Below are 16,238 nucleotides of genomic sequence, written 5' to 3' on the forward strand. Positions count from 1 at the left end.
AAGATTTAAACTTCTTCCTGAAGTAGATTTGTAAACATACCTACTTTACTATTAGATCATGAATATTAATATTTAAAAAGCCCAATAGTTACACTATATAGTGGCAATTAGAAACTTGTTAACTTGAATCTGAAATGTCTAGAAGATGATAGGTAATGTTTTGTTTGCATTCTTGGGAATGCTGGTATTCCAGTTGGCATTAATCTCATGATAGGGAGAATGTTGTGATAAATGTGTGACTAATGTGAGATTGGTTTAAGACGTATTGCTTTGTATGGATGCCAGCCATAATAGTAATAAAATGTTCTTCTTTAAGGTCTGGATTCCCTGGAGCACAGCCTGTTTCCATGGACAAGCAAAATATTAAACTTTTGGAGCAGAAGCCATATAAAGTAAGCTGGAAAGCAGATGGTACTCGGTAAGTTAGACTTCTAAATAAAGTTATACAAATAACTCTAATGCTTCAAGAATACTTCTTTGTTGTTAGACAAGGTTTGTACTCTTGGGAGTGTGAATTTCTGACTTGAACAGCAAAATAATCATGTTTCAAATATCATATAACTTTTGTTTTGCTAGTATTCTTAGTTATGTAATTCAGTTTCTCTCATTCTGCTAAATTTTTGGTTTCAGAGTTCTTTTTTGTTTTTGTTTTTTTAAAGATTTTATTTTTCAGTAATCTCTGCAGCCAGTGTGGGGCTCCAACTCACAACCCTGAGATCAAGAGTTGCATGCTCTACCTACTGAGCCAGCTGGGTGCCCCCCAGAGTTCTGTTAGTTTGATATAAGTCTGTACCAAATTTAAGTTTGAAAGTGTTTTCTCTTGACAATATTGTGCTTTTTGGTATGTCTCCTGCCCACCACCTTGTGTTTAGTGGTTGTTGAGCACTTCTGAAACTAACAGATGTGTTGTTAGTTTATAATCTAAAAATTACCAAGTCTCCCTGATATTTTGTTCCTTCGAATATTTTGTTCCTTTGAATAGTTTGTCTCTTGATCTTTGCTAATACTTTTTGTAATTTTATACACTCTTAAGGGTGTTGTATTCTTACAACAAAGCTTAGCTTCAGGTTTCATATTTTTACACTTTTAAATATTTATTAGTATAAATTTAATGTTTCCTCAGTATTTAACTTTTTTTTACTCTTTTGTAATCATATTTTCATAGTTTTGCCATATGTATTTTTTTATTCGGCAAATGTTCTAATAGTTGAAGTAATTATTTTAACAGATATTAATATTAGCTTTTTCCTATTAATTTTTTCATAATAATGAAAATGTTTCAAAATAATATAGCATTTATATAGTTAGTTTTTTTCCCCAGCTTTATTGAGATATAATTGACATATAACATTATGGAAGTTTAAGGTATACAGCGTGTTGATTTGATATACTTACATATTGCAAGATGATTACTGTTACCTAACACTACCGTCACTTCACATAATGACCATATCTTTTTTGTGGTGAGAATATTTAAGATCTGGTGTCTTAGCAACTTTCAAGTATATGGTATGGTATTATTTACTGTAATCACTATGATATACATTAGATCCCCGGAACTTACTTGTTTTGTAACTGGAAGTTTATACCCTTTGACCAATTTCTCCCCATTTCCTCTACCTTCTTAGCCCCTGGTGACCACTGTTCTAGTCTCTGTTTCTGTCAGTTTGGTTTTTTTTTTAAGATTCCATATGTAAGTGATATCATATAGTATTTGTCTTCCTCTGACTGACTTATTTCACTTAGCATAAGGTCCTCAAGTTCCATCTGTGTTGTTGTAAATGGCAGAATTTCCTTCTTTATCATGGTTGAGTAATATTCCATTGTATTTATATAGCACATCTTTATTCATCTGCTGATGGTCTTTTAGGTTGTTTCCGTATCTTGGCTATTGTGAATAATGCTGCAATAAAAATGGGAATGCAGATATTTCTTTGAGATGCTATTTTCACATTTTAGTTTTTAAATGTTATTTTGAAGATGATATAGGTTGCACTTAATTTTTATGAGGAGGTTTTGAATGTCAAAGTGGCAATTACACCTTTTGTATTATGTTATCTTCATCAGCATTTTGCTTGTGGTGACCTTAAAAGATACATTTGAAGATATGGAGTGGGGCAGATAGAACTTGATTTTAGTATTAGGTGAATATAATGATACTGTTTCAATATGATATCTTTTTTAGTAATTATATTTTGTTTATTTTTTAAAGATTTTATTTATTTATTTGAGAGAGAGAGAGAATGAGAGATAGAAAGCACGAGAGGGAAGAGGGTCAGAGGGAGAAGCAGACTCCCCGCTGAGCAGGAAGCCCGATGTGGGACTCGATCCCGGGACTCCAGGATCATGACCTGAGCCGAAGGCAGTCGCTTAACCAACTGAGCCACCCAGGCGCCCATATTTTGTATTTTTTTAAATAGGGAATATATCAAAATATTTCCTTTCATTTGTCTGTCTTTGTTGGAAATGGTCTTTCCTTTCAACTTAGCATTTTCTAGCTTTTTTTGGGGGGGGTATTTCATAGGTAACACAGGTTAATGAAACAAAATTCAGAAAATAACATAAACAAAAAGAAGAAAATAAAATTAAAGAGTGATTTTATCACCTAGAAGTAACCATTACCATCATTGTGGTCTTGATTTTATTCTTTTGGTTATAAAGCAGTTATATTGGGGCGCCTGGGCTCCAATATATTGGCTCAGTCAGTTGAGCATCTGACTCTTGATTTCAGCTCAGTCTTGATCTCAGGGTCATGAGTTCAAGCACTGCATTGGGCTCCACACTAAGTGTGGAACCTACTTAAAAAAAAAAAAAGCAGTTATAGTAATGCTTCGTATAGTGAATGCAAATAGTTAAATAACAAGTATGTTTTATATATGTTTATTTTTTCATATTATTTTGAATTTAAAAATGAACTAATCTAAAAATTAATATTAATACTTGATAAAATTTTAAGTAGTATAGAGACATAAAATGATAAAGTTAGGTTTGCCTTGTGTGCTTCTAGGAGTATTCATTCTACAAGGATGACTCTATAAGGATGGATACAGTTAGAGATTCAAATATAGACAATTTGGATAATGTGTCCCTTCCATGCCCTTCTCCTTATGAATGTATATTTTTGAAGGATAAATAAAAATTAACATTGTTGCTTATTTTCAGAATGTTAAAATTGTATTTAATTTTTTAGATTAGAGTGAGTTTAGAATCTATTATATTGGTAGTAAGAATTAGCAGAAGTTGGGAGCCTGGGTGGCTCAGTTGGTTAAGCGACTGCCTTCGGCTCAGGTCATGATCCTGGAGTCCCGGAATCGAGTCCCACATCGGGCTCCCTGCTCGGCAGGGAGTCTGCTTCTCCCTCTGACCCTCCCCCCTCTCATGTGCTCTCTCTCTCTCATTCTCTCTCTCTCAAATAAATAAATAAAATCTTTAAAAAAAAAAAAAGAATTAGCAGAAGTTAAGTTGTTGGTGTGCATGTATATGTGTTTGTGTATTTTTTTTTTTTTTTTTTTAAGTAGGCTCCATGCCCAGTGTGGAGTCCAGTGCAGGGCTTGAACTCATGACCCTGAGATCAAGACCTGAACTGGGATCGAGAGTCAAACACTTAACTGACTGAGCCACCCAGGCGCCTCGATATATAATAGCTGTGTAACAATGTCTTAAGGTTTATTAATAGATATTTGGTATTGTAACAATGTTTTAGGTTTATTACCTACCTCTGAGTGGAGGAGTGAAAAAGGTGAGGAGCAAAGATGTGCATACTTAATACTTAATACTATACTTAATACTATAAATGGCCTGGGGATTTAGGAGTGAAGCAGAGTTTTGATCTAATGAGTTTCGTATTCTGAATATTTTTTACTTTCTACCTTGTCTTCTCCATAGTATCTAGGCTGTGATCATGACAAACCTTGGGCAAAATGACAGTCTATAAAATTTGTCATTTGTATTCCACCATCCTACTTTTGTTTATTTTCCCTTCTCTGCATTTGTATACCCCTTTCGTCATTTCTTCTCAATACTGTCAGACCTCTAAATGATTAGCTACAGCAATTTGAGCTAAGATCTTTCGATTAATAATGGAAATACCTCATTTCTCATGGAACCGTGCTCCACCAAAACAAAAGGAGAACTTTTAAGTCTTTATTAGAATACCTGCTCTGTGTTAGGATACTTTATTCTCTGAGGAAAAACATTTATGTGAGATAATTTTCTGGACCAGTGCAAAATCTTTTTTTTTTTTTTTAAAGATTTATTTATTTATTTATTTGAGAGAGAGAGAATGAGAGATAGAGAGCATGAGAGGGAAGAGGGTCAGAGGGAGAAGCAGACTCCCTGCTGAGCAGGGACCCCGATGTGGAACTCGATCTCGGGACTCCAGGATCATGACCTGAGCCGAAGACAGTCGCTTAACCAACTGAGCCACCCAGGCGCCCATGGACCAGTGCAAAATCTTTCGTAAAGTAGGATTTAAGGCCAATAGCATGTGAGAGGGACTTTCTGTGACTTGTAGGGGGAAAAGAGCGTCAGGGAGCTGTAGAATGGTCTAGGAGCCCATGGACTTAGAACAACAGATTAAAAACCATGAACCCTAGACTCTATTTATTTACTTATTATTTTATTTATTTGTTTTTATTTTTTAAAATTATTATTTTTTAAGATTTTATTCATTTGAGACACAGAGATACAGAGAGAGCGAGACCACGAGCAGGGGGAGAGACAGAGGGAGAGGGAGAAGCAGGCTGCCTGCCGAGCCAGGAGCCCGATGTAGGGCTCGATCCCAGGATCCTGGGATCATGACCTGAGCCAAAGGCAGACGCTTAACCATCTGAGCCACCCAGGCGCCCCTAAAATTATTTTTAATTAACATATAATGTATTACTGGTTTCGAGGTACAGGTCTGTGATTCATATATATATATATATATATATATATATATATATATATATATGAATACCCAGTGCTCATTATGTCACATGCCCTCCTTAATTAATTAATTTGTTTTTAAAAGATTATATTTATTTATTGGCATGACAGCATGAGCGGGTGGGGGTGAGTGTGGACAGAGGGAGAAACAGACTCCCCACTGAGCCATTATTAGCCTGACATGGGGCTTGATCCCAGGACCCTGGGATCATGACCTGAGCTGAAGGCAGACACTTAACCAACTGAGCCACCCAGGCACCCCTATTATTTTTATTTTTTTAGGTAGTCTTCACACCCAACATGGAGCTTGAATTCATGACCTTGAGATTAAGAGTCGTACGCTCAGGGCGCCTAGGTGGTGCAGTTGGTTAAGTGTCTGACTCTTGGTTTCTGCTGAGGTTGTGAACGCAGTGTCCTGAGATTAAGCCCCTCTCTGGCTCTGTGCTTGAGATTCTCTCTCCCTCTCCATTTACCCCTCCCACTCATGCTCTCTCTTACTCTCTCGAATACATGAATAAGTCTTAAAAAAAAAAGGTTTATGCTTACCAAGTGAGCCAGCCAGATGCCCCACTCCCTTTTATTTAAAGCCATGTTGTGATAGAGTGTGGGACCTCTTTTTATTATCCGTATTCCATGGTTTATTGGCTCTTTATTTATTGTATCTAGCAACAGTATTTAGATCAAGGGATCTCTGAAATTGAGTGTAATATGAGACCTGGATAGAGTTAGCAATAAAAGGTATTGCCTAAGAATTTTGATTAGCCTGGCCAAGGCCTGGGGGCAACAGTGGCAGTTTTGACAGGAATCTCTTGCAGATTCTAAAACATAGGGACTATGTTTTAGGGACTATTTCCTAATTATAAAGCCAAATTATATAGATAGAAATACAGAATTTCTTAAAAATAGAACAGTGAGAAATTTGTATTAGTTATATAGGTGAATTGATTAAACACTAAACCACTGTAGTCTCAGAAACAGGTGAAATCATTTTGTTTAATAGAATATTTAATAATTGTATGTCTTATATTTCAGTAAAATCATACTTTTAGAAATGAGATGTCTCCTTCTATCACAGCACACTATTTCTGTCATAGCACTTTTCATTATCAGAAGTTACTTTTTACTTTCTAATTATTTTGCTTCTGTATCTCCTACTATATTGTAAGCGTCACAAGATCAGGGAGCAAGTCTGTCTTTTGTACCTTTATATCAGTGGTAATCAGCAATACCTTATACTAGTAGATAGTGAATGATTTGAATGAGTGAATGAATACTACTGGCAGTGTTTTATGCTCTTGAGAGATACGTAGCTTCTGTAGATTGCAGTTTTCATTTTTTATACTTTTCCTCTAAAGATATTTCCTGATCTTTTGGTTCACTGAATGGATTGAGAAGGGAAGAAAGTCGTATTAGAAAAACTGTACTGAGGGAGGGGCGCCTGGGTGGCTCAGTCATTAAGTGTGTGCCTTCGGCTCAGGTCATGATTCTGGGGTCCTGGGATCGAGACCCGCATCGGGCTCCCTGCTCAGTGGGAGCCTGCTTCTCCCTCTCACGCTCTCTCTCTCTCTCTGCCAATTAAATAAATAAATAAAATCTTAAAAAAAAAAAAAAAGAAAAAAAAAGCGTCTGCCTTCAGCTCAGGTCATGATCCCAGAATCCTGGGATCGAGCCCTGCGTGGGGCTCCCTGCTCAGTGGGAAGCCTGCTTCTCCCTCTCCCACTCCCCCTGCTTGTGTTCCCTCTCTCGCTGTGTCTCTCTCTGTCAAATAAATAAATAAAATCTTAAAAAAAAAAGAAAAACTGTACTGAGAAGTAGAAAGAGCACAGGGATAGAAGTTGGAAGACTTAGTTTTAGATCTGTCTTTATCCTTTACTGCTGAATAAGGTGCATAGTTGGTACCTCTGGGTGGAGATTGGGAGGCCACATTTTCACTCGTCCTCCAAAGCTGTACCAAGAGCTTGCAGGGAACAAAAGCTCCTGAGAGCAAACCCGAGCAGATTGCTTAGCCCGGACTGACAAGGGCGGGGCAATTCTGCCTCTGGGCAGAGACATTTGGGAACCACGGCAACAGGCCCCTCCCCCAGAAGATCAGCACGAACAGCCCGCCAAGACCCAGTTTACTGATCAATGAGCACGGGAGAATTCAGCGCTAGGGGAATACTGCACATAGAATTCATGGCTTTTTTACCATGATTCATTAGTTTTTCAAAGTTAATTTTTTTAACTTTCTTTTTTGAATTTTTCTTTTTCCCTTTTTCAACCAACATCTTATCAATCCCTTTTTTAAAAAAAAAATTTTTATTTTTCATTTTTAGTCATATTTTATCCCTTCATAGTAGTTACCCTTATTTTTAGCATATATATATAAGTTGTTCTCTCTTTAAAATTTTGAGATACAGTTTCTTCTAACAGATCAAAATATACCCTAAATCATTAGTGTATGGCTTTGTTCTAGTCTCCTGCCTGATCACATTCTCTCCCTTTTTTTTCTTTTCTTTTTTTTTTTAAATCTTTCTTTTTTCAAACAACTTCTTATCATCAATTCCTTTTATAAAATCTTTTATAATTTTCATCTTTACAGTCATCTTCCGTCCCTTCATTGTATCAACCCTTATTTTGTACATATATGTCTGTCTTTAAAATTTTAGGAGGCACTTTCTTCTAACAGACCAAAATACGCCCAAAATCTAGTGTGTGGCACTGATCTATGCACTGGCCTGATCATATCTAATCATATTATTTTTTTGTTTTTTTCTGTTTTTGTTTTTATCTTTCTCTTTTTCTTTTTTTTTCCTCTTTCTTTTTTCTTTCTTTCCCTTTCTTTTCCCCTGGTTTCAGGTTTTTTCTGATTTGTTTAGAGTATATTTGCTGGGGACGTTGTTAACCTGTTAGCATTTTGTTCTCTCATCCATCTGTTCTCCTCTGGACACAATGACAAGACTAAAAAAATCACCTCAGCAAAAAGAACAAGAGGTAGTACCGTCTGCCAGGGACCTACTCAATACGGACATTAGTACGATGGTGGACCTAGAGTTCAGAATCATGACTTTAAAGATACTAGCTGGGCTTGAAAAAAGCATGGAAGTTATTAGAGAAACCCTTTCTGGAGAAATAAAAGAGCTAAAATCTAACCAAGTCGAAATCAAAAAGGCTATTAATGAGGTGCAATCAAAACTGGGGGCACTAACTGCTAGGATAAATGAGGCAGAAGAGAGAATCAGCGATATAGAAGACCAAATGATGGAAAATGAAGCTGAGAAAAAGAGAGATAAACAACTACAGGATCATGAGGGCAGAATTCGAGAGATAAGCGATACGTTAAGACGAAACAACATTAGAATAATTGGGATCCCAGAAGAAGAAGAAAGTGAGAGAGGGGCAGAAGGTATATTGGAGCAAATTATAGCAGACAACTTCCCTAATGTGGGAAAGCAAACAGGCATCAAAATCCAGGAGGCACAGAGAACCCCTCTCAAAATCAGTAAAAATAGGTCAACATGCCGACATATAATAGTAAAACTTACGAGTCTCAGAGACAAGGAGAAAATCTTGAAAGCAGCTCGGGAGAAGAGATATGTAACCTACAATGGTAGAAACATTAGATTGGCAACAGACCTATCCACAGAGACCTGGCAGGCCAGAAAGGACTGGCATGATATCTTCAGAGCACTAAACGAGAAAAATATGCAGCCAAGAATACTATATCCAGCTAGGCTGTCACTGAAAATAGAAGAGAGATAAAAAGCTTCCAGGACAAACAAAAACTAAAGGAATTTGCAAACACGAAACCAACCCTACAAAAAATATTGAAAGGGGTCCTCTAAGCAAAGAGAGAGCCTAAAAGCAGCATGGACCAGAAAGGAACAAAGACAATATACAGTAACATTCAGCTTACAGGCAATACAATGGCACTAAATTCATATCTTTCAGTAGTTACCCTGAATGTAAATGGGCTAAATGCCCCAATCAAAAGACACAGGGTATCAGATTGGATTAAAAAACAAGACCCGTCGATATGCTGTCTGCAAGAGACTCATTTTAGACCCAAAGACACCCCCAGATTGAAAGTGAGGGGGTGGAAAACCATTTACCATGCTAATGGACACCAAAAGAAAGCTGGGGTGGCAATCCTTTTATCAGACAAATTAGATTTTAAACCAAAGACTGTAATAAGAGATAAGGAAGGACACTATATCCTACTTAAAGGGCCTATCCAACAAGAAGATCTAACAATTGTAAATATCTATGCCCCTAACAAGGGAGCAGCCAATTATATAAGGCAATTAATAACAAAAGCAAAGAAACACATTGACAACAATACAGTAATAGTGGAGAACTTTAACATCCCCCTCACTGAAATGGACAGATCATCTAAGCAAAAGATCAACAAGGAAATAAGGACTTTAAATGAAACACTGGACCAAATGGACTTCACAGACATATTCAGAACATTCCATCCCAAAGCAACGGAATACACATTCTTCTCTAGTGCCCATGGAACATTCTCCAGAATTGATCACATCCTAGGTCACAAATCAGATCTCAACCGGTACCAAAAGATTGGGATCGTTCCCTGCATATTTTCAGACCACAATGCTTTGAAACTAGAACTCAATCACAATAGGAAAGTCGGAAAGAACTCAAATACATGGAGGCTAAAGAGCATCCTACTAAAGAATGAATGGGTCAACCAGGAAATTAAAGAAGAATTAAAAAAATTCACGGAAACCAATGAAAATGAAAACACAACTGTTCAAAATGTTTGGGATACAGCAAAGGCAGTCCTAAGAGGAAAGTATATAGCAATACCAGCCTTTCTCAAGAAACTTCAGAAAGGTCTCAAATACACAACCTAACCCTACACCTAAAGGAGCTAGAGAAAAAACAGGGAATAAAGCCTAAACCCAGCAGGAGAAGAGAAATAATAAAGATCAGAGCAGAAATCAATGAAATAGAAACCAAAAGAACAGTAGAACAGGTCAACGAAACTAGGAGCTGGTTCTTTGGAAAAGAATTAACAAGATTGATAAACCCCTGGCCAGACTTATCAAAAAGAAAAGAGAAATGACCCAAATCAACAAAATCATGAATAAAAGAGGAGAGATCACAACCAACACCAAAGAAATACAAACAATTATAAGAACATATTATGAGCAACTCTATGCCAGCAAATTAGATAACCTGGAAGAAATGGGTGCATTCCTAGAGATGTATCAACTACCAAAATTGAACCAGGAAGAAATAGAAAACCTGAACAGACCTATAACCACTAAGGAAATTGAAGCAGTCATCAAAAATCTCCCAACAAAAGCCCAGGGCCAGATGGCTTCCCAGGGGAATTCTACCAAACATTTAAAGAAGAATTAATACCTATTCTCCTGAAACTGTTCCAAAAAATAGAAATGGAAGGAAAACTTCCAAATTCATTTTATGAGGCCACCATTACCTTGATCCCAAAACCAAAGACTTCATCAAAAAAGAGAATTACAGACCAATATCCTTGATGAACATGGATGCAAAAATTCTCACCAAAATACTAGCCAATAGGATCCAACAGTACATTAAAAGGATTATTCACCACGACCAAGTGGGATTTATCCCTGGGCTGCAAGGTTGGTTCAATATCCGCAAATCAATCAACGTGATACAATACATTAACAAAAGAAAGAACCAGAATCATATGATCCTCTCAATAGATGCAGAAAAAGCATTTGACAAAGTACAGCATCCTTTCTTGATCAAAACTGTTCAGAGGATAGGGATAGAGGGTACATACCTCAATATCATAAAAGCCATCTATGAAAAACCTACAGCGAATATCATTTTTTTAAAAAAATTTTTTTTTGTTATGTTAATCACCATAAATTACATCATTAGTTTTTGATGTAGTGTTCCATGATTCATTGTTTGGGCATAACACCCAGTGCTCCACGCAGAATGTGCCCTCTTTAATACCCATCACCAGGCTAACCCATCCCCCCACCTTCCTCCCCTTTAGAATCCTCAGTTTGTTTTTCAGAGTCCATCGTCTCTCATGGTTCGTCTCCCCGTCCGACTTACTCCCCTTCATTCTTCCCCTCCTGCTATCTTCTTCTTTTTCCTTTTTCTTAACATATGCAAATATCATTCTCAATTGGGAAAAGCTGAGAGCTTTTCCCCTAAGGTCAGGAACGCGGCAGGGATGTCCACTATCACCACTGCTATTCAACATAGTATTAGAAGTCCTAGCCAGAGCAATCAGACAACAAAAAGAAATCAAAGGCATCCAAATCGGCAAAGAGGAAGTCAAACTCTCACTCTTTGCAGATGATATGATACTGTATGTGGAAAGCCCAAAAGACTCCACCCCGACACTTCTAGAACTCATACAGGAATTTAGTAGAGTGGCAGGACATAAAATTAATGCACAGAAATCAGTGGCATTCCTATACACCAACAACCAGACAGAAGAGACAAATCAAGGAGTCAATCCCATTTACAATTGCACCCAAAACCATAAGATACCTAGGAATAAATTTAACCAAAGAGGCAAAGGATCTGTACTCAGAATACTATAAAATACTCGTGAAAGTAATTGAGGAAGACACAAAGAAATGGAAAAACGTTCCAGGCTCATGGATTGGAAGAACAAACATTGTGAAGATGTCAATGCTACCTGGAGCAATCTACACATTCAATGCAATCCCCATCAAAATACCATCCCCTTTTTTCAAAGAAATGGAACAAATAATCCTAAAATTTGTATGGAACCAGAAGAGACCCTGAATAGCCAGAGGAATATTGAAAAAGAAAAGCAAAGCTGGCGGCATCACAATTCTGGACTTCCAGCTCTATTACAAAGCTGTCATCATGAAGACAGTATGGTACTGGCACAAAAACAGACACATAGATCAGTGGAACAGAACAGAGAGCCCAGACCTGGACCCTCAACTCTGTGGTCAACTAATCTTTGACAAAGCAGGAAAGAATGTCCAATGGAAAAAAGACAGTCTTTTCAACAAATGGTGTTGGGAAAATTGGACAGCCACATGCAGAAGAATGAAACTGGACCATTTCCTTACACCACACACAAAAATAGACTCCAAATGGTTGAAAGACCTGAACGTGAGCCAGGAGTCCATCAAAATCCTAAAGGAGAACACAGGTAGCAACCTCTTCGACCTCAGCCGCAGCAACTTCTTCCTAGAAACATCGCCAAAGGCAAGGGAAGCAAGGGCAAAAATGAACTATTGGGACTTCATCAAGATAAAAAGCGTTTGCACAGCAAAAGAAACAGTCCACAAAACCAAAAGACAATTGACAGAATGGGAGAAAGTATTTGCAAATGACATATCAGATAAGGGCTAGTATCCAAAGTGTATAAAGAACTTATCAAACTCAACACCCAAAAAACAAATAATCCAATCAAGAAATGGGCAGAAGACATGAACAGACATTTTTCCAAAGAAGACATCCAAATGGCCAACAGACACATGAAAAAGTGCTCAACATTGCTCGGTATCAGGGAAATCCAAAAGAAAACGTCAATGAGATACCACCTCACACCAGTCAGAATGGCTAAAATTAACAAGTCAGGAAACAACAGATGTTGGCGGGGATGTGGAGAAAGGGGAACCCTCTTACACTGTTGGTGGGAATGCAAGCTGGTGCAACCCCTCTGGAAAACAGTATGGAGGTTCCTCAAACAGTTGAAAATAGAGCTACCCTACAATCCAGCAATTGCACTACTGGGTATTTACCACAAAGATACAAATGTAGGGATCTGAAGGGGTATGTGCACCCCAGTGTTTATAGCAGCAATGTCCACAATAGCCAAACTGTGGAAAGAGCCAAGATGTCCATTGACAGATGAATGGATAAAGAAGATATGGTATATGGGCACCTGGGTGGCTCAGTTGGTTAAGCGACTGCCTTTGGCTCAGGTCATGATCCTGGAGTCCCGGGATCGAGTCCCACATCAGGCTCCCTGCTCGGCGGGGAGTCTGCTTGTCCCTCTGACCCTCTTCCCTCTCTTGCCTCTCTAGCTCTTATTCTCTCTCTTTCAAATAAATAAATAAAAACTTTAATAAAAAAAAGAAGATATGGTATATATACACAATTGAATATTATGCAGCCATCAAAAGGAATGAGATCTTGCCATTTGCAATGATGTGGATGGAACTGGAGGGTGTTATGCTGAATGAAATAAGTCAGTCAGAGAAAGACATGTATCATATGACCTCACTAATGTGAGGAATTCTTAATCTCAGGAAACAAACAGGGTTGCTGGAGTGCTGGGGGGTGGGAGGGATGGGGTGGCTGGGTGATAGACATTGGGGAGGGTATGTGCTATGGTGAGCGCTGTGAATTGTGCAAGACTTGAATCACAGATCTGTACTTCTGAAACAAATAATGCAATATATGTTAAGGAAAAAAAAAGAAGAAGATAGCAGGAGGGGAAGAATGAAAGGGAGTAAGTTGGAGGGGGAGATGAACCATGAGAGACAATGGACTCCTAAAAAGAAACTGAGGGTTCTAGAGGGGAGGAAGGTGGGTGGATGGGTTAGCCTGGTGATGGGTATTAAAGAGGGCACGTTCTGCATGGAGCACTGGGTGTTATGCACAAACAATGAATCATGGAACACTACATCAAAAACTAATGATGTAATATATGGTGATTAATATAACAATAAAAAATTAAAAAAAATAATGAAGATACAGAATATTCTGTTGTTCTAAAGGTTTTCTCCTATCCTTTTATAAGACTATCCCTTTTCTGCCACTGGCCGTAGTCAACTAGTCGTTTACTTTTTGTCATTATCAGATTCCTTTGCATTTGCTAGAATTTTGTATACATGGAATCATATAGTGTGTACTCTTGTGTCTGACTTTATTCTCTCAATATAATGATTTTATAATGATTCCAAAAACCCGTATATTAATTAGTAACAATTCCTTTTTATTGAATATTATTACAGTATATGAATGTACTATGTTTATTCACCTGTGATTGATATTTGGCATGTTTCTGGTATTTGGCCATTTTAAGTGAAGTTGCTGTGTACATTTGTGTGCAAGTAAGTCTGTGTAGAGATGTTTTCATTTAAATTTTTTCTTTGATGGTTCATACTTTTTTTGTTCTAAGAAATATTTGTTTTCTTCAAGGTTGCAGGATTTTTTCTTAAATTTTTCTTCTAGAAGTTTTATACATTGAGCTGTGATACATTTTGATTTAAGTTTTGTATATGTGTTAGGTAAGGGTCAATGTTAATTTTTTTCCCCAACGAAAATCAGTTGTTCCAGTATCATTTACTATAAAAGAGTATCCTTTTTTCATTTAGTTGTGTTGGCACATGTGTTGGAAATCAATTTACCATATATCTGTTGTTGTATTTCATGTTTTATTGACCTATGTGTCTGTCTTTACCATAATGTCTTGACTTCTTTAGGACTGTAAGTTTGGAAATCAGGTAGTATAAGCCTTCCAGCTTTGTTGTTTTTTAAAAGTTGTTTTAGTTGTTCTAGATTGTATGCATGTCTCTGTAAATGTGAGAATCCACCTTTTAGTTTCTCTGAAAAAGCCTGCTAAAATTTTGATTTGATTCGCATCTAATCTACATGTAACAGTACTGAGTGTTCCAACCCATCAACCTGATATATCCCTCCATTTATTTAAGTTCTCTTTAATTTCTCTCAGCAGTGTTGTGTAGCTTTAACTGTAGAGATCTTGCATGTCTTTTTTATAATTTTAAAAAAGAACCTATGTTTTGGTGTTGGAGTTAACTGCCTGTTTGCATGTGGCCCTGAAAAGGAGGCCATGTAAAAAACTTGGAAATTGTTGCTTGGAAATTAAAATGGAAACACCTAATATCTACTGAAGTCAAAAGGAGGTTCCTTGCTTTGCATTCAGAAGTACCATCTCCTGACAAATAGCTTCATGCAGTATTATGAGGATACTAATCATTTGTGCATGTTGATACTGTACTGGCAATCTTGCTGAACCCTCTTGTTAACTAATAACTCACTACTTTTGCTAATAGTGTGACTAGATTTTTTGAATTTACTATGTAAGTAATATTGGAAAGTATTTTTCTGTTTTCAGTCTTAAAATTAGTACTTGTATGTGTGTGTGTTATGTGGTATTAGACTTCTAGACAATGTAGAATTAATTAATATGGTATTGGGTAATGTCACATTTCTAACTTCAGTGGGGATAGTTCTCAGTTTTAGTGTTAAGTATGATATTTGCCATAGGTTTCACCATACAGGCTTTATCTAGTTAAGAAAATTATTAGTCCTCGTTTGCTAAGAATTTTTATCATCATCAAATTTTATTATATGCATTTTTAGTGTTTATTGAGCTAAGTCATAGGAGTTTTTACCTTTAAACTGTTAATTTACTTGGTGTAGTGAATTACACTGATAGATTTTCTGAAGTTGAGCTACTTCTTTTCCAATATGGTGTTGGATTCAATTTGATGGTTTTTTGCATATATGTTTGTAGGTGAGATTGGTCTGTATTTTTTTGTACTCTCTCTGTGTGATTTTGATATGTAGATTGTACTAATCTTTTAAAATGAATTGGAGATCTTTTCTTTTTATGTATCTAGAACATTTATGTAAATCAGGGAAAATGTGTTACTCTTATAAAGTTGTAAAAAGATTAAATGAGGTAATTAAAGCAATTAGTATACTGTTTAAGCATAAGTCATTAGATGAAAGAATACAATATTTAATGAGATAGCATAAAAAAAGTGTAATATATCCAGGGAACTTGACCCATGGGAGAATTCCAAGGGTAGAATCTAGAAAAATAATCTGTATTGGTCATAGTAGAGTTGCAGAGGAGGGGAAAGTCTGTTATAGTTGTGTGTAAATTCATTATCAGCAGAAGTGATATCAGGGTATTGCAGATGCAGTTGGAATTGAATTGTTATGAAATTGTGAAATACTGCCTTTTCACAGATTCTGAAGAATATTCTGGGAGAAGATAATTAGAACTTTTATAATAAAATTTCTCTGTGTAGTTAATTAGCAGAATTTGTAATGCAGTAAAAAGAAATGTGTCTTCAAAATTCATTCATTCAAAATTAATTCCAACATCCATTTGAAAATGAAGATTTAGAACTATGTAAACATTTTAGAATTAATCTCAAATTTTATTTCCCCCCTCAAATTTTACTTTAATTCCTTCTTTTTAATCTGGAGATTAAATAGTATAAATTTAATTTCAGCTGTTTCTGAATTATTATCAAGGTAAAAGCCAAATTACTATTTTTTGTAACTACTATTGTCATGAAGGTAGCAAAGTAGAAGATAATAGCTTAGGCTAT

General features: G+C 36.6%; 1 protein-coding gene across 4 annotated transcripts in view; it reads left to right on the plus strand.

Annotated features, from left to right (window-relative positions):
* RNGTT (RNA guanylyltransferase and 5'-phosphatase) overlaps positions 1 to 16,238 on the plus strand; it is a 319,849-nt gene that overhangs the window by 39,537 nt on the left and 264,074 nt on the right. For all 4 annotated transcript variants that reach the window (XM_027603258.2, XM_027603259.2, XM_027603262.2 and 1 more), the window contains exon 8: positions 317 to 418. In XM_027603258.2, coding sequence (XP_027459059.1) covers positions 317 to 418 — 102 coding nt within the window. The remainder of the gene's footprint in view (positions 1 to 316; positions 419 to 16,238) is intronic.

The sequence above is a fragment of the Zalophus californianus genome, chromosome 7, assembly GCF_009762305.2.
Source record: "Zalophus californianus isolate mZalCal1 chromosome 7, mZalCal1.pri.v2, whole genome shotgun sequence".
In the NCBI taxonomy this organism is placed as follows: domain Eukaryota; kingdom Metazoa; phylum Chordata; class Mammalia; order Carnivora; family Otariidae; genus Zalophus; species Zalophus californianus.